The sequence below is a fragment of the Gigantopelta aegis genome, chromosome 10 (assembly GCF_016097555.1).
Source record: "Gigantopelta aegis isolate Gae_Host chromosome 10, Gae_host_genome, whole genome shotgun sequence".
Classification (NCBI taxonomy): domain Eukaryota; kingdom Metazoa; phylum Mollusca; class Gastropoda; order Neomphalida; family Peltospiridae; genus Gigantopelta; species Gigantopelta aegis.
This window is the reverse complement of record NC_054708.1, coordinates 16,420,689-16,440,868: the sequence shown is the minus strand read 5'-3', so window position 1 is coordinate 16,440,868 and position 20,180 is coordinate 16,420,689. Positions and strand designations below refer to the sequence as shown.

The window sequence follows — 20,180 nt, the reverse complement described above, 5'->3', positions numbered from 1 at the left end:
GCTGTGACATATATGTAATTATGGACTAAAGGAAGGTGTAGACTGGTGATGGTCAGTTATCAGAGGATCAGCTGTGACATATATGTAATTAGGGACTAAATGAAGATGTAAACTGGTGATGGTCAGTTATCAGAGGATCAGCTGTGACATATATGTAATTATGGACTAAAGGAAGGTGTAGACTGGTGATGGTCAGTTATCAGAGGATCAGCTGTGACATAATTAGGGACTAAATGAAGATGTAAACTGGTGATGGTCAGTTATCAGAGGATCAGCTGTGACATATATGTAATTAGGGACTAAATGAAGGTGTAGACTGGTGATGCATGGTCAGTTATCAGAGGATCAGCTGTGACATATATGTAATTAGGGACTAAATGAAGGTGTAGACTGGTGATGCATGGTCAGTTATCAGAGGATCAGCTGTGACATATATGTAATTAGGGACTAAATGAAGGTGTAGACTGGTGATGGTCAGTTATCAGAGGATCAGCTGTGACATATATGTAATTAGGGACTAAATGAAGATGTAGACTGGTGATGGTCAGTTATCAGAGGATCAGCTGTGACATATATGTAATTATGGACTAAATGAAGATGTAGACTGGTGATGGTCAGTTATCAGTGGATCAGCTGTGGTTGAAATCTACATGGCGGAGCTAGAGAAGAGTCAAAATCTCTCAGCCAATCAGAGGCTAGGGTAGCCATATTAGGTTTTGAATCATCACAAAAACATAACAACACATGGTCAGGGCCATTAGTGGAACTTGAGAAGAAGTTGAAAATGTCTAAGTCAATCAAAGACCAGGATTTCAAATCAGCCCAAGGGCCATAAGAGGATCATTTGGAGTACATTTGGTTGAAACCTGTCTGATGAAATGTGAGAAGAAGTTGAAAATGAAAAAAGTTGACAGATGACGGATGATGAATAACTATGAGCTAAATTTAACATCTGTTCAATTCTTATTATTCTGATTAAGGAAGAATTTTTTAAACAAAAAAAAGAAAAAAACAAAACAAGAAGACCAATCAGTTGCAAGTAGACAAAATTTTACTTTTTAAATTCACTTAATTTTCCTCTTTATGCCCTGCCCCCAGGATGGGGGGGGGGGGGGGGGGGTCAGAATGACCAAATTCACAAATTTATTTTTCCATGTGCCAAGGTTTGACATTTATGGAAAAACTGAAAATTATTTTTAAAGACTGGTTTAGTTTTTCTCCTTTTGGACCCCCATCCCTCAGGCCCATAGGGGTTAAAATGACCAAATTGAGAAATCTGTTTTTCCATGTGCCAAGGAAGCTTCTAATTAAATGATGACATATCATGGATGAAACTGAAACATACCTGTACCAAGAGCTGGAAAAGCTATTGATTTTACATCAGGTACATCTTCTGCTGCTGATAAACACTTGGAGATAATTTTTTCCCAGTTGTCATTAAAATGTGAAATGTTTACATGCACAATAGCATTACATCCAAGGCCTTCTGCACCAGTTGAAACCACACCATTCTTTGCCATCTTTTTCACTAAATAATGAAAAGAATGCAGTGAAATACTAAAATAAATGTAATTCACAGATACTGTGTTTCAATAGTCAAAATCACATGAGAATAAAAACTGCTTTGTGAGTATTAGCCTTTTGCTTTACAACATATAATATTGACTAAATTCAACATGCTCTTTGATGTACATGTACATCACTAAATTGATCCAACTATAAATAACTTTTGATTTCTTTTTAATCATTATTATTCAGCCATGGACTGGGAGGGGACTAATAAAATCAGATGTGTATATTGTCAATAGGTGTTAAATTTACAGTTTCAGTTGACTAATCATTGGAGGAAGTTGACCGAAACACTGACAAGGTTTGGGGCAAGTTAAAAAACAATAGGACGAGTTAGCAGCAGGTGAGCTGGTTTCCGGGCAAATCCACCTCATCCCCAATTCAAACACAAATCACTTACATAATAATGTGTATTTAGTGGGTTCCAAATAATTGTCTCTTAATTACAGCTAACTAAGATTCAGTGTTATTGTTATATATAAATATGTGGTTTAGTTTGGTTATGTATATTATTGATTAATTTGAGCTTTAGTCTGTCATTCACGTTTGAAATATCGGGCGAGTAATAAGCTCTCCTCATAAAGCTCCAGGCAGTGATTAGCTTTATAGTCTGTCCTTCACACTTGAAAATATCAGGCAAGTGATGAACCACTCTCCTCGTAAGCTCCAGGCAGTGATTAGCTTTATAATAAAGCCTGCCCTTCACACTTGAAAATATCAGGCAAGTGATGAACCACTCTCCTCATAAGCTCCAGGCAGTGATTAGCTTTATAGTCTGCCCTTCACACTTGAAAATTATTAATATTAGGCAAGAGATGAATCACTCTCCTCATAAGCTCCAGGAAGTGATTAGCTTTATAGTCTGCCCTTCACACTTGAAAATATCAGGCAAGTGATTAGCTTTATAGTCTGTCCTTCACACAAGTGATGAATCACTCTCCTCATAAGCTCCTGGCAGTGGTTAGCTTTATAGTCTGCCCTTCACACTTGAAAATATCAGGCAAGTGATTAGCTTTATAGTCTGTCCTTCACACAAGTGATGAATCACTCTCCTCATAAGCTCCTGGCAGTGGTTAGCTTTATAGTCTGCCCTTCACACTTGAAAATATCAGGCAAGTGATTAGCTTTATAGTCTGTCCTTCACACAAGTGATGAATCACTCTCTTAATAAGCTCCAAGCAGTGATTAGCTTTATAGTCTGCCCTTCACACTTGAAAATATCAGGCAAGTGATTAGCTTTATAGTCTGTCCTTCACATAAGCTTGAAACAGTGATTAGCTTTATAATCTGCCCTTCACACTTGAAAATATCAGGCAAGTGATTAGCTTTATAGTCTGTCCTTCACACTTGAAAATATCAGGCAAGTGATTAGCTTTATAGTCTGTCCTTCACACAAGTGATGAATCACTCTCTTAATAAGCTCCAAGCAGTGATTAGCTTTATAATCTGCCCTTCACACTTGAAAATATCAGGCAAGTGATTAGCTTTATAGTCTGTCCTTCACACAAGTGATGAATCACTCTCCTCATAAGCTCCAGGCAGTGATTAGCTTTATAGTCTGTCCTTCACACTTGAAAATATCAGGCAAGTGATTAATCACTCTCCTCATAAGCTCCAGGCAGTGATTAGCTTTATAATCTGTCCTTCACACTTGAAAATATCAGGCAAGTGATGAATCACTCTCCTCACAAGCTCCAGGCCGTGATTAGCTTTATAGTCTGTCCTTCACACTTGAAAATATCAGGCAAGTGATGAATCACTCTCCTCACAAGCTCCAGGTAAGTGATTAGCTTTATAGTCTGTCCTTCACATTAGTGATGAATCACTCTCCTCATAAGCTCCAGGCAGTGATTAGCATTCCTTAAGAAAAATCTTGAGTAAAGCTTGCACATATAACAAAAAGATGTTTTGCATGGCTCACATTGAACAAACACCGAATGAGGATAGTGATATTCAAACACCAGAACCAGCTGGGTTAAAGCAGCTCTATTCGACAACCAGCAGGTTGCAGTTACCATATTTTACATGGATCATAAAAAACGTGATCAAATTAATGTGTGCTTGGGCATGCAAGTGTGATCGCTGCACGTCAGATATGAAGGACTGTTTAGTTGGTGGTAAATAATCTCAATCACTCCAAATGTTAGTCCAAGTAAGTGTTAAAGTAAGGAAAATGTTGCCTTTACTGGTGCTTTAAGTAAGAAATACAACAGAGCTTGGCAGTATATAGGCCTATCGTATATTCCATATGGTATGAATATCATATCAATACTGATTTTTCTTACCAAGCAAATCTCAAAGTTCCTAAATTTCAGTGTCGAAATATATTCCCACCATTAAATAAAACATTATAAAAATATCTCATGACTAACACAAACTGGCTGACAAGTACAGCATGTAGACTGTTATATTTCCAAAGTTTAATGCTTAAAAGAAGTAGCTGTGTAAGCGAGTTTGACTGTAATTAAAAGTATACAGTTCAGTTTACCTTTTTTGACACATTCATCCTTTAGTCTCTGTCCACATGCTCTTGCTATTGCTTGGGATACACCACCTTCAAAGAAAAATCTTTCTTGATCAATAACAGCTCAGCACATTGTTTCATCAGCTTTTAAGTCTCTTTAAAGGGACATTCCTGAGTTTGCTGCAATTTTAAGATGTTATCGACTGACACAAACTTTTTAATGACTGTCAAATATATTTTTATGCATAAAATATTAGTGTCTGCATATTAAACTATGCTGCTATGCTCATACCCAAATTGCTACGCTCAGTTGAAAAAAAATCCAGTATGATACGCTAATGAAAACCAGTATTAACTTTTGCAACAGATAAACATAATTGGAAGATTTGTGTATTTGGCCAAAGTTTCTACTAACGAATTATGTTTTATTTGCCAAGCGTATACGTTTCATCTTTATTACAAATTATAGGTCTACAGAGTACATTTGAAAAGCAGGTGATTTCTGGCAATTATACTAAACATTGGACGTAATCTTGGAATACAGTAACTATAAAAATTGAATTCCTCATTTCTGTGGCATTTTTTAAATTGTTTTATTCCAACATATAAATGTATAATTTGCATATTAAAAACCATTGTAAAACTGTTACAGTAAGATGTATTCAATAACAGACATGTAGTTTTACTGTAGGCCGACCCCAGTGTTGCACTCTATAAAACCTTCAAAGAACTGCATGTTCTTTAGTTATATTACGCTTGCATGCTGTGAATATAGAAAATTGCATGTGAACGTATGCCAGTTAGGAATAGAGTAATTTTAATTTTAACTTGAAATATGAATATAAGCATTCAAATTTAGTATTGATCACATCATCGCACAACAGTTAATTTTGGGTTTATTGCATTTCGATGCTGGGTTTTAAAAAAAATTCTTGTCATTCTTAATCCTGTTCAAATCGCAGACTTATTTGACAACATTCGTTACATTTCGGGTATGTCTGTATTCCTTAACTGACGACAAGCATTATCTATGTTAAAAATAGCATGACCCAGTCTTTTACTATGACTATGTAGTTATTTGGTGTTATTTGGTGTTTTCTTTTGCTGTTGTTTATGACATTCGGCCATGCTACGCTCAGATATCATTTGCTACACTCAGCTTGTCATGAATGCTACTCTCACTTGTGGCTAGGGGTTGGCAGCTCTGTGTTTCTGATCATTCTAATATTTGTACTAGGTTAAATTTCATTTTATTTCTTAAAATATATTTTTTTCGTACTTACAAAATTATTTGAAGACAAAATCCAGTTTGGGCTAGAACTTACAAATATTAAGATGACCAGAAACACAATGAATATACAGACACTGATATTCTAAACAAGAAAATGTATTTAATATGTAAGTTTAATCGTAGAAATATTGTATTTGTCGAAAACATCTTACAACAGGAATGTCCCTTTAACTTGTGATGAAATTAGTACTACAGTGAAACCCCTCTAAATCGGACACCCATGGGACCAAGTAAAATGTCTGGTCTTAAGGGGTATCCAGTTTAGAGAGGTAATTTTCTGTAAAAAAACATTTAAAAATGGATTGACATGCTTGAGGAAATCCTGGTTTACAGAGGGTCCGGTTTAGAGGGGTTTCACTGTAGTTGCATCTAGAGACTAAGAGAAGAAACTTGCTGCTGCCACATGGACTCTTACTCTCCACCTCAAAGAATTAAATACTGTACCAACAAATACTGTTAAAATATACAACAAACATCACATTTCTATTTTCAGTAACAGTGGCCTTGATCTTTGATGCAGAGAGGAGGAATACAAAGATGTTCAAAATATCATAATCCTATTTCTATATGTGAAGTTTCATAAAAAATTAATTGAGAAATGAAGTCGCCAGAGCAACGATGTGTTTCACGTACATACAGGCAAGACGCCACATGTACGTATATCCCCTCAGCATGTCGTGAGAGGATAATAATTACAAGACATTTGATTTTACACCACATATTTTTGTTTATTACACAAGCTCTAGACTTCAGCATATCTTAGCACACTAAATGGAAAGATTAGGTAGTAACTTGCCAATACAACCCATCAGACATTTTGATGGTCAGCGTGTTTTCAAACTGCATATTCAAGATTCAGTGTTAAATGTGTCAGTAAATGCTGGAGTCTATTTTCTTGTCCACTGGACTGATTTAACCAGCTTTTACATGAGGCTAGATAAATCTGTTTGACCCTAGGGCTAGATGATTTCAAAATACACTTTATATTTTATGACCATTGAATAATAAAGTTTTTTTGTTTAACATATGGGTGTTGATTGGTTAGGGACAGCGGGGACACGTCCCCCTCACTTTTCAATGCCGGGGGACAATCTATATAAATGCCCCCCCCCCCCCCCCACTTCTTCGTTTAGCAAAAGCAACAACACCACTACCACCAACAACAAAAAACAAACAAACCAAAAAAACCCACCTAATTTAATTACTGTATTAATTATTTATTTAAAATGGCAAGTAGTTATCCTTTTTATTATAGTTTTGTATGAACGTCATTGTTGACTTAACTCGACGTAACAAACACACACAAACACTAACATGTCCCCCCCACTTTTAAAGCTGGATTGACGTCCATGGTTTAACGACACCACTAGAGCACATTGATTAATTAGTCATCGGCTATTGGATGTCAAACATTTGGTAATTCTGACTCCTCTGATGACTACAATGTGCTCTAGTGGTGTCACTAAACCAAACTAACTTTTCTAACCTGTGTTAAAAGACCACTTCTGTGATTGCAGTATTATTTTATGTTCTGGTTAAAAACCATGCACAACCATGGTCAGGACATGGTTGTACATGTAGCAAGTGACTATGGTATTTAGAATATGATGACAATTTTTCAGAGTCAACCATTAACCAATGCCAACCAAGAAATGGTTTAAAAATGCATTGTCTAAACACGCTTTGGAAAATTACCTGCTCCTATAGACATTGTAGTAATAAAGTATATTAAAGTGAAATACTTTTAAATCACAAAACATTAATTAATGATAAATGCTATGCTTACCTTGTGAGAAATCTAGACGGTCATTGGTACTATTTACAATGCAATCAACTTTCTCCTTCGTGATGTCTCCTTGCTTGACTGACAACGAGACTGATCCAATCTTGAAACCTTCAGAAAGGTCAGACTGAGATACCTGATGCCAGCCAGCTTCATTCTGACGGCTATCTTCTAACAGAAACAAAAGAACACATAAATCAATATACAGTAATTAATAGTAATACCAGTTTAGCTTTTGTAACTACATGTACTACAAGTAACTTTGGACAAAGATTCTGGTTTTATGCAGCAATTTGTTATATGTAATGTTTGAAAATGTGTTGCCAATTTATAGATTTTCCAAAGTCTGACAAAGTGAAATAGTTAGGGCTCACGATAGCACAAATGCAGCGGACCGGAACATATTAAAGGGACAGACCCTACGATAGCACAAATGCAGCTGACCGGAACATATTAAAGGGACAGACCCTACGATAGCACAAATGCAGCTGACTGGAACATATTAAAGGGACAGACCCTACGATAGCACAAATGCAGCTGACTGGAACATATTAAAGGGACAGACCCTACGATAGTACAAATGCAGCTGACTGGAACATATTAAAGGGACAGACCCTACGATAGTACAAATGCAGCTGACTGGAACATATTAAAGGGACAGACCCTACGATAGCACAACATGACTGGAACATATTAAAGGGACAGACCCTACGATAGCACAAATGCAGCTGACTGGAACATATTAAAGGGACAGACCCTACGATAGCACAAATGCAGCTGACTGGAACATATTAAAGGGACAGACCCTACGATAGCACAAATGCAGCTGACTGGAACATATTAAAGGGACAGACCCTACGATAGCACAAATGCAGCTGACTGGAACATATTAAAGGGACAGACCCTACGATAGCACAAATGCAGCTGACTGGAACATATTAAAGGGACAGACCCTACGATAGCACAAATGCAGCTGACTGGAACATATTAAAGGGACAGACCCTACGATAGCACAAATGCAGCTGACTAGAACATATTAAAGGGACAGACCCTACGATAGCACAAATGCAGCTGACTGGAACATATTAAAGGGACAGACCCTACGATAGTACAAATGCAGCTGACCGGAACATATTAAAGGGACAGACCCTAGTTTTTAAATACTAAGGCATATCTTTCACTACTAGAGCCATTTATGATCACTGAAATCAAACATTACTTATATTTTATTGTTTAGATTAGCCATTTCCGTACAACTGAAGTGTTTCTGGTCATCATCGTGTTTCTATTAAATACCACAAAATGCATTTCTCATATTTTTAAAAATGCATGTGCGTGTGAGAAATAACATTTATGGAGTCGAGTTTTAGTCTAATTTTTAAGGATATTTCACCTTTTCAACATCACTGACTCTTGTTTCACGCTCTTGTAATGTTATCCAAATGTGTTACAGGTTTGTAACTTAACCAAACTTAGTGTCCATTTTACGGGTTGAAACTAGGGTCTGCACCTTTAATAAGCACTTTAGTGAATGTTGAGGATAATAAACAATTAAGTTCCAAGTTATTATCAAATTGATGTCCCAAGTTTAGTTTAGTTCAATCAAAGTACTTTGTTAGTCTAATTTTTACCCATGCTATTTAATCACGTTTATAAATAATTTAAAAAAAACAAAGTTCTATTTATTCAGTTACAAAATCTATAAATAAATGTTATTAAAATAACATTTTATTACAAATTTAACAATGAAAACAGAAAGTTGTAAACACAAACTCCTTAAACTACATGATGTCGTTTTGTGTTTTCCAAATCGTGATGATGTCATATTTAGTACTGACAAAGCTATTGGTTTATAAGCATCAATTCGTTCAATAGTATTTTAAGTTAAGCCAATGTAAAATATTTATGAAAAATATTTTCCCCATGATGAGTGACCACTGGGGTAATAAATTTAGATAAGATATGAAATAAGAATTTTATTTGGCATGTGGATGGCCTATTGTATATTTTGTTGAATACATGTGTGTACATTATGAAATATATTCATGAAGTTCAACTCTAGCTCATACATGTAGTTTGGTAGTTTAAATCCAATTTGTATATCCATGTCACATACTAAACAGTTGAATGGACTGGACATACCATACAATTTCACATTTTTATTGCAATTAACATAACTTACATGTACCACTAGAATTACATAAAATTCCAAAAACAAAGATAATGGTCAAAGTAATTGATCGTGATCAATTTGATCTTCACAGATGACATATAGAATCATATTATATGTTGAGCAATTTACAATTTTTTATTTCACAAAAGAAATGGATTGGCAAACAGGCCACTGGCCTATATTAAAGCCTCTCCACACATACTTTGTTACATACAATTTATAATATACACATATATCAATTGACATGTTCTTCAGAGAATTAGAAACAATTACATAATTTGCACTCAAACATAAAAACAAGTCTAAATGACCATTAAATTAATATACTTGTCCATGCGTACACGTACCCACGTACATAAATATACCCGATTTCCTAAGATTAACTTACATCAGTGATTCTCACCCATCGCCCACAGTACAGCAGCCAAACTTGCAAGTGACAATGTGATGTACATAGGATAAATGGCTTTAAGAAATTAAAACGTGAAGTGTTTTGACAATTCGAAAAAGTTATGAATAGATTCTGCTATACGTAAATTAAGGTCCAGAGGGTAATCATTATTACTATATAGCACTGTATGGAGATCAAAACCACCATTATCAAAATACATTGTTGTACGAATGTTATCATATAGAGGACAGACAAATAGGAAATGTAACATATCTTCATATGGGTGTCCACAACTACAAATGGAATTATCATAAATATGTCTTGTATATCTATGAGCGTTGAGGTCACTGCATTCTAAACAAAGTCTACAATGAACTATTTGATTTAAGCGTGATCCAAATTCAAAAAAATTCTTATTTAACCCATTTATCGGCTGGGATATACAATTTAAAATTTTTCTAAAAGATTCTATTTGTCTTATATTTTCATCAATACTATTCCACTCACGAACTACTGAGGGTAAAAACGATTTTCTGTGTAATTCTGTTCTAGCGTGAATATATTTAAATTGGTCAGCATTACAGAGTGAGTGATTTCCAGAAACTGTTTGGGGTACCAGCGATGATAAATACTGTGGAGTTATGCATTTAACCATTTTATAAAAGGTACATATTTTATGAAATACACGACGTTGGTTTAAAGGACTGAATCCAGTTTCGCTATAAATTTTCTCATGGCTTGTTCCCCTAACAGCACCACATACTGTACGGAGGGCGTCCAACTGAAGTGTTTCTAATATATTTGTTTGGGCTTCTGTACAATTACCCCAAATATAATCACAATAGTCAAATACTGGCAAAATAAAAGATTTATATAATGTTTCCAGTGTTTTCCTTTTTAGACGATACTTTAAATTACGGCGACAATTTATCATTGGGCTAACTTTATAAACAAGCTGTTCTATGTGGCAATGCCACTGGCCGTCCATTTGGAATGTAAGACCAAGATGTTTACGATTGTTTACATCAGTTATTTTTGAATCCCCTAAGAATATATTTGGTTGGATCTGCTTGTGGATCTTTCTTGAAAATATGATTAATTCTGTTTTTTCTAGTGAAAATTTAACCTGCCACTTCTCTGCCCAGCTTGATAACAAACTAAGATCTGAATTTATTGTAGGATACCAAACTTGATAATCATCTAAAACTGCATAATCGTCTGCAAATAATTTAATATTACTCTCAATAGTCTCCACTATATCATTTATATAAACTAGAAATAAAAGTGGCCCTAGCACTGATCCCTGAGGCACTCATGCCAAAATAGGCTTATTATCAGATTTAAACCCATTGATCACAGTCTTCTGCGTTCGTTTTTCTAAGTAACTTTCAAACCACACTAAAAGTCTTCCACTAATTCCCTTAGTCTGTAATTTATATAATAATCCTTTATGCCACACACGATCGAAAGCCTTACTAATATCACAGAATACCGCTTTGACTTCTTTGCCCTCATCCAATGTTTGTAAAATAAAATTATAAAGATCGGTCAACTGATACAATGTACAATCACCAGACCTAAATCCAGATTGCAAATTAGATATAATATTGTTTTCCAAGAAGAAATTGGATACATATTTTAAGACACATGTTTCGAATATTTTTTATAAACAACTGGTGAGAGCCACTGGTCTGTAATTATTACACAAGTGAATGCTGCCTTTTTTATGGATTGGAATCATAAACGATTATTTCTAAATATCAGGAAGACTGGAATACATTAAAGACATGCTAAACAATTTTGTAAGTGGTTTCATTAAATGTTTTCCGAAAATTTTAATAATTCTATTACCAATCATATCTGTTTTTAAAACAGTACCTGTGTCCATGGAAGTCCCATCAAATTTTCTGCTTTTGCGATCTATTTTTCCAGATGATGGCCCAGAAGACTTTGATAGCTCACTTTCAAATGCCTGGCAATGATATTGTACAGAACAAAATAACATTCAAGATAATTGTACAAACAAATTTACTATAACACATACTTACATGTTTATGTTTACCAACATCTTAATACATGAAAACGTATAATCACTAACTGTTCAAAATCCCACACAAGATTAACATGTAAGATTATATTCAATTGGATACAGACAAAAATGTATATGGGTTTTTGTTTGTTTGTTTGTTTTGTATTGTCTTTTTGTAGTTATTTTTTTATTTTTTTTTAGGGGGTTGTACTACTCTATATAGATGAATAAAGAAACAAATCTGACACGCATGTTCTCCCCACACTAACAATTGTGTCGTTATACTTCAGATGTCACTCCTACAGGTGGTGCCTGATATAACAGGTTACACTATGTAATGTTATGTTATACTTACCCGCTGGTTTGATTTTTACACAGACAGTGCTTTCCTAACTAACCTCCAAACTCTGAATATTAATCACTGTCTCGCTCAGTGCTTTCCTAGCTCACCCCCAACTCTGAATATTAATCACTGCCTCCCTCAGTGCTTTCCTAACTCACCCCCAACCCTGAATATTAATCACTGCCTCTCTCAGTGCTTTCCTAACTCACCCCCAACTCCAAATATTAATCACTGCCTCCCTCAGTGCTTTCCTAACTCACCCCCAACTCCAAATATTAATCACTGCCTCCCTCAGTGCTTTCCTAACTCACCCCCAACTCTGAATATTAATCACTGCCTCCCTCAGTGCTTTCCTAACTCACCCCCAACCCTGAATATTAATCACTGCCTGTCTAAGTGCTTTCCTAGCTCAACCCAAACTCTAGTGCTTCCCTAGCTCACCCCAACTCTCAATATTAATCACTGCCTGTCTCAGTGCTTTCCTAGCTCACCCCAACTCTCAATATTAATCACTGCCTCTCTCAGTGCCTACCTAGCTCACCCCAACTCTGAATATTAATCACTGCCTGTCTCAGTGCTTTCCTAGCTCACCCCAACTCTCAATATTAATCACTGCCTCTCTCAGTGCCTACCTAGCTCACCCCAACTCTGAATATTAATCACTGCCTCCCTCAGTGCTTTCCTAACTCACCCCCAACCCTGAATATTAATCACTGCCTGTCTCAGTGCTTTCCTAGCTCACCCCAACTCTCAATATTAATCACTGCCTCTCTCAGTGCTTTCCTAGCTCAACCCAAACTCTGAATATTAATCACTGCCTGTCTCAGTGCTTTACTAGCTCAACCCAAACTCTGAATATTAATCATTGCCTCCCTGAGTGCTTTCCTAGCTCAACCCAAACTCTAGTGCTTCCCTAGCTCACCCCAACTCTCAATATTAATCACTGCCTGTCTCAGTGCTTTACTAGCTCAACCCAAACTCTAGTGCTTCCCTAGCTCACCCCAACTCTCAATATTAATCACTGCCTCTCTCAGTGCCTACCTAGCTCACCCCAACTCTGAATATTAATCACTGCCTGTCTCAGTGCTTTCCTAGCTCACCCCAACTCTCAATATTAATCACTGCCTCTCTCAGTGCCTACCTAGCTCACCCCAACTCTGAATATTAATCACTGCCTGTCTCAGTGCTTTCCTAGCTCACCCCAACTCTCAATATTAATCACTGCCTCTCTCAGTGCCTACCTAGCTCACCCCAACTCTGAATATTAATCACTGCCTGTCTCAGTGCTTTACTAGCTCAACCCAAACTCTGAATATTAATCATTGCCTCTCTCAGTGCCTACCTAGCTCACCCCAACTCTGAATATTAATCACTGCCTCTCTCAGTGCCTACCTAGCTCACCCCAACTCTCAATATTAATCACTGCCTCTCTCAGTGCCTACCTAGCTCACCCCAACTCTGAATATTAATCACTGCCTCCCTCAGTGCTTTCCTAACTCACCCCCAACCCTGAATATTAATCACTGCCTGTCTCAGTGCTTTCCTAGCTCACCCCAACTCTCAATATTAATCACTGCCTCTCTCAGTGCTTTCCTAGCTCAACCCAAACTCTGAATATTAATCACTGCCTGTCTCAGTGCTTTACTAGCTCAACCCAAACTCTGAATATTAATCATTGCCTCCCTGAGTGCTTTCCTAGCTCAACCCAAACTCTAGTGCTTCCCTAGCTCACCCCAACTCTCAATATTAATCACTGCCTGTCTCAGTGCTTTACTAGCTCAACCCAAACTCTAGTGCTTCCCTAGCTCACCCCAACTCTCAATATTAATCACTGCCTGTCTCAGTGCTTTACTAGCTCAACCCAAACTCTAGTGCTTCCCTAGCTCACCCCAACTCTCAATATTAATCACTGCCTGTCTCAGTGCTTTACTAGCTCAACCCAAACTCTAGTGCTTCCCTAGCTCACCCCAACTCTCAATATTAATCACTGCCTCTCTCAGTGCCTACCTAGCTCACCCCAACTCTGAATATTAATCACTGCCTGTCTCAGTGCTTTCCTAGCTCACCCCAACTCTCAATATTAATCACTGCCTCTCTCAGTGCCTACCTAGCTCACCCCAACTCTGAATATTAATCACTGCCTGTCTCAGTGCTTTCCTAGCTCACCCCAACTCTCAATATTAATCACTGCCTCTCTCAGTGCCTACCTAGCTCACCCCAACTCTGAATATTAATCACTGCCTGTCTCAGTGCTTTACTAGCTCAACCCAAACTCTGAATATTAATCATTGCCTCCCTCAGTGCTTTCCTAGCTCAACCCAAACTCTGAATATTAATCATTGCCTCCCTGAGTGCTTTCCTAGCTCAACCCAAACTCTGAATATTAATCATTGCCTCCCTCAGTGCTTTCCTAGCTCAACCCAAACTCTGAATATTAATCATTGCCTCCCTCAGTGCTTTCCTAGCTCAACCCCAACTCTGAATATTAATCATTGCCTCCCTGAGTGCTTTCCTAGCTCACGCCCAACTCTCAGTGCTTTCCTAACTCACCCCCAACTCTGAATATTAATCACTGCCTCCCTCAGTGCTTCATAGTTTTTCATTTGACATGTAAGAACCATTCTATACATACATTAAACTGTACATGCAAAACTGACAAAATGGTTTTAAGTACATTGCTAATACAGTTTATTATATACATACATGTAGCTATGAAATATATAGATGCAGAAACAATAAAAGGGATATTTAGCGAAAAGTCATATTTTCACTGTATTTATGGTTACAGTGGAAATATAGAAATCATGTTTGTGTGAACAAGTTCATGATTCAATTATTTCCCTTGTAACTTATTACCATCCGATTATTGATTGCTTCACTGTTTTCAGTTTTATGATTACCAATGCAACTGATTTTATTTGAAAAATTAAAAAAATTGTACCGGTAATGTAAACAATAGTACCTATAAAAATGGATATGCAGTACAATAGCGGTAAAATATCTCAAACTGATTGGGTACAATTAGTCAAATAACGGTAACACAATGTAGAGTGTAAGTTATGGTTTTAACTTCTACGTGTTCTTTTTTTGGGGGGGGGTGGGGGAGGGGAGTTTGTACGATGAAAACAAAGTGCAATATACAATGGCAATACCATATTCCATAACTTTAAAATACTTCGATAAACCACCAAAACAGGTGCTCGCAATCTCAATCACTTTAACCTAGCTCAGTATCAGTATTTAGGGGTTCAATAAAAGTTCAGTAGAGTGTCGTAAATGAACGTTTATTTGTTTCCATTTTTTTTATAAACTAAAGTGTACAGTCTGCACTCTTAAAATAAATATTTTGCTCCAAATTTTGTTTTACTTGAGGTACACTGTACGCCTAAATGAGATTGTTAACTTCAAGCCCTGAGCACCAGTAGAAAAATACTGTTTGTATGAAACAGGATTTGGGCACACCCAAACAACTGGGTAGAGTTCAGCCAGACTGAGCAGAAAAACATCCGCTAAACTGGTTTATGAGCTTCGCAGTAAATCCAATGGCCACGTCGGGAACCAATCAAATAGTTCATGAACGTTAGCGAAATGTTTGCTGGCTGAACTTGGGGCTAGTATCATGCAGTTAGCTCACCTGTAGTATCCTTAATGATAAAACACATACAATAAATTTTTATATAAAGTTTTGTACATGCTGTACATACATAGAGGATTTGTCACGAGTACTTTTTAATGTGAAAAATATCAACCAAGTCTATGTTAATCGGTATCTGTTGAGACTCTGTCGAGACAAATACTGATTAACGAGATGACGTTGATATTTTACATATTAAAAATCATGAGTAGCGAATTCTATTTATCCTATAACACTTTTAAAATAACATTTTAATTCAAGTTTTAGTAAATCACAATACTAAAGTTGTTGGTAATATGACGTCATCACAATTACCACAAATTAGTTTGACGTCATGCATTTTAACTAAATCTTTTAAAACGTTATGCTCAGGTACACAGGTCTTGTTGGCTTGTAAGCAAATAACCCATTCACAGCAAATTTGCATACCATTATTAACCAGGTTAATACACCAGAATTATCACATGCCGGTTTATAACATGGATATCATGGGCAAGTTATAGATTAAATGTAACAATACTGGTAATTGTATAAAATAATAATTGCAATAAATGTTAATGTATCAACTTATGGATAATATTTTCAGTTAGGGAGGGAGTTAAAATCGTGTTAAGAGTAGAATTTAATGTCATGATTTAACAGCATTTGTTTGGTCTTATTAAATCTGCTAATATTTTATCCTCACCAACTGATTTACTATGCAGTAAAGTCTTTAAATATTTTGTTGGATGTGAACAACATAAAAGGAAACTGATTTACAAGTCATACCAAACACTGTTGCTACAAATCAGAAAATAAAACAAATAAATGAAAGTGTATATTCACCTTTACTGTTGCATGATCTTTATCATAGACCACAATCTTGACATCTCTGAGAGACGAGTTTCGATTCTGGTTTCCAAATTCATTAATAGAATCGTGCATGCATTTGGCCACAATGTCTCGAGGGTAGCCCAGATTTCCTGTTCCCATTGCAGGGAAAGCAATGCTTCTACATTTTGTCTTGGATGCTTCTTTCATGCAGTCAAAAATCAAGTTAGAAAGTAACTGAAAACAGAAAACAGTCAATAAATAAGTTAACAAAATTGCTAGTTGTGCTCGACCAAGTGCTGAAATAGCCACATGTTAGACACCAAATAACTGTACTGGTCATTAAAAAATATGATAAAGTGCCATTAAAAAAATATTTTGCTTCAAAATTTAGACATTGTAAAAAAAAAAAAAATCAAAAACTTATGAAAAGAAAGCAATTACAGTGCCAGTTGTATCATATGATATGACCTAGCTTAATTGGTGACATATTTGTGTGCAAATTAATGACTGTGATGTTCAATGATTCATGGTGAATTTGTTTGCATAAGGCAGGGGTAGAATTAAAAAAATTCAGGGCAAGGCCATTTTGGCTTTGGGTTTGAGGAAATTTTTGGGGCACCAAGGCCACTGGGCAGGGCACCAAGGGCAACATTTCTTTCAAGGGTAGGGCACCAAGGCCACTTTCTGTAAAGTTTTCACTGATGCGAGTGAGAGATGAGGTTCCCTGCGCAGAACAGTCTTTATAGAGCGACTGCGCAGTTACTTCTCGGCGACCACGTGGTTCTCGGATCTGTGGCTTGTAAACAATAACAATATGGCTGCGCCCATCGAAATTGTGTGTCTGAGAGTCAGCAATAATTTCTTTGGATTTCTGTAGTTATGGACGAATACACGGCAAGTGACAAATGCTGCAAAGTTCAATTTAGTTGGTACCAGGCATGAGAAGGGCACTAGGGCATACAAGGAAGGCAACCACGGCTACTTATGGCCGTGGACACGGTCCAATTTATCGGGGCACCGCGTCCAGTAACAAGGGCACCTACGGCAATAGCCATAGTGCCGTGGGCCAAAATCGATCCCTGATAAGGTTTGAGCTCTTATTGTTTCTGAGAAACAGAGTTCAATGTAAAAAAAACTTTAATATAAAATGTTGATGCAGTATTGCAGGATAGTCAAATCTTTCCACTTCCAAATGACCAGAAACATGATGGTAAATGACTGTTGTGTATTTTTATGAACAATACAAATGTGCCATGTTTGACAACAATCTAACAAGAGTACCGGCGAGGAACATGATACGCCCGTTATTAATATCACAGTGACCTAGTGATTGTATGTGACACACCACCATCCCAAGTTGTTACTACATGTGAGGTTTGATGGTCCTGTATGCATCTGTATGCAAAGTATGGTCCGGACAAGGATTTACTGTTATGTGCAGTAGACCATGAAAAGTAATAGCAGGGAACATTTTGTTTTAAAAATTTTGATCAGCGAGTCGCGAATCAATTTTAAAATTGATTAGCAATCACTTATTTTGATTAGCGATTTCTGTAACATTAGTATGGTTTTTTAAAACAACCTTGCTCGAACTACGTTTGCTGCGTGACATCAAAATTATTTGGAATAGACGGTCGATTAAGGGGTCATTTCAAAACTATATGCGCTATATGATGTGCTAACTAATTTCACCTTGTTTTTAAAAAATTATTCTTGTCAAAGATTCACGTAATTATTTTTATAAAATGACACGATTTTTTGTTTGCAAATTGTTGAAAAATATTTACTTCAAAGGCATTCGCCACAGGAATAGCATTGGTTATCGCATTACCTATCGTTTGGCCTATGTCGAGGAAGCGCGAAGTGTTTTTTCTATCAGTCAAATTCAATAATGTAAAACTTTTTTTACAGAGTATTTATTTATTTTTTGTTAAGATTATTCACTTTGAAAAATTTAATTTGTAAGAAAGATAGGTATAATTTTAATAAACTATTCTAGTAGACATCGTAATTACACTTCACGAATCCAATCTTTAGACGCCCCCTTCGTAACCTAAGAGCTAAACGTCATAACGTTATGGTGTCTATCGGTGGGTGGATATCTGAACAGCCGTTTTACCACGTAAAAGCTGTGCTCCTAATCGGAGGGTTGCAAAAAAGAAAATATCTGATGAAACTTGGAAATCTACACCTAGATAAATAGTTCATTACAGTGATAGATTTAACATGTTATCAGTGGAATATTTGGGGGTTAAGGACGATCTTCAAAATTTAATACTGTCAAAAATATGCATCGCGACATTTAGCGATACGTTTTAATATTGTGTAGCGATAGCCGGAAACTGCATCGCGTTTCGCGACGCGATACTGAACAAAATGTTCGCTGAATAGTGAACACATCCCAAGTTGTTCCTATAAATGTGGTTTGATGGTCCTGTATGCATTCGCATGCAAGATTTTGGCCCGGACAAGGATTTACTGTTATGTGCAGTAGACTGTGAAAAGTAGGTCACAGTGACCTAGTAATAGTATGCGAAACACCGCCATCCCAAGTTGTACGGTCCTGTATACATCTGTATGCAAGATATGGTCTGGACAAGAATATACTGCTACGTGCAGTAGACCGTGAAAAGTAGGTCACAGTGACCTAGTAATAGTATGTGACACACCGCCATCCCAAGTTGTTCTTACATATGAGGTTTGGTGGTCCTGTATGCATCTGTATGCAAGATATGGTATGGACAAGGATTCACTGTTATGTGCTATAGACCGTGAAAAGTAGGTCACATTAACCTAGTAATAATACGCAACACACCGCCATCCCAAGTTGTTCCTACAAGTATGGTTTCATGGTCCTGTATGCATCTGTATGCAAGATATGGTCCGGACAAGAACAAGGTAACAGACAGACGTACAAACGGACAGACAACACCATACCATAATATGACCCATCATAGACAGGCGTATAATAAAAATCACTTACACAGATGCATGCTCATGGTGATAATTTAAGTGGCATATTGTTAATTAAGCTCCCTTAAAAATCTATGATTACACAAAGTTGATCTAAGACATAAATGTAGACCTCGATATGAACAAAACAGGGAAGTGATTAAGTGATCCCCTAATTTAAATTATATGGAGCCATTTAAAACACAACCATATTGATGCAATGCATATACACTTACATGCCAAGGTTAGCTAACTATTACTCTCCATGAACTAGTTTCAGGGGAGTGATGGGGAGCAAGAGTGATATAGCTCCCCTTGAATTACGAGGTCTGTAAAATTAAAGTATTTAACTAAGACAAGCTCGATTTCTAACCAACCTGTTTACCAGTCGGGTCGTTTGACCAGTTTGGCAGACACGTATGAAACACTTTTTTGCAGTTCAAGTTTCCTCCACTGGTTACAGCAATCTCCCCAGGCTGTATTCCCTTTGAGTAGTTTCGTCGACACTCCTTCTGCAGGGAGTCACCAGCAGCTGTCAAGATGGATTTGGACACAGCACCATTTTTCAAGTCCAGATTGTTGGATGTACTATTCACAATAATATCAGCCTAAAATAGATGCAACGATACACAATTCACTGACAATATTTTTAAAATGAACACCAGTACACATGGAAGTAAGGCTCGAACTGTTACCTATGCCAATTTTGAAAGGTTTCTGACATAGGAAAAATGCCTA

The 20,180-nt window shown here is 36.7% G+C and overlaps 1 protein-coding gene across 1 annotated transcript in view; it reads right to left on the bottom strand.

Moving 5' to 3' along the window:
* LOC121383503 (protein mono-ADP-ribosyltransferase PARP14-like) overlaps window positions 1-20,180 on the bottom strand; it is a 77,344-nt gene that overhangs the window by 34,310 nt on the left and 22,854 nt on the right. The window contains exons 7-12 of the mRNA XM_041513574.1: window positions 19,820-20,050; window positions 16,503-16,724; window positions 11,550-11,643; window positions 7,111-7,278; window positions 4,058-4,123; window positions 1,346-1,528 (exon numbers count right to left, since the gene is read on the bottom strand). Coding sequence (XP_041369508.1) covers window positions 1,346-1,528; window positions 4,058-4,123; window positions 7,111-7,278; window positions 11,550-11,643; window positions 16,503-16,724; window positions 19,820-20,050 — 964 coding nt within the window. The remainder of the gene's footprint in view (window positions 1-1,345; window positions 1,529-4,057; window positions 4,124-7,110; window positions 7,279-11,549; window positions 11,644-16,502; window positions 16,725-19,819; window positions 20,051-20,180) is intronic.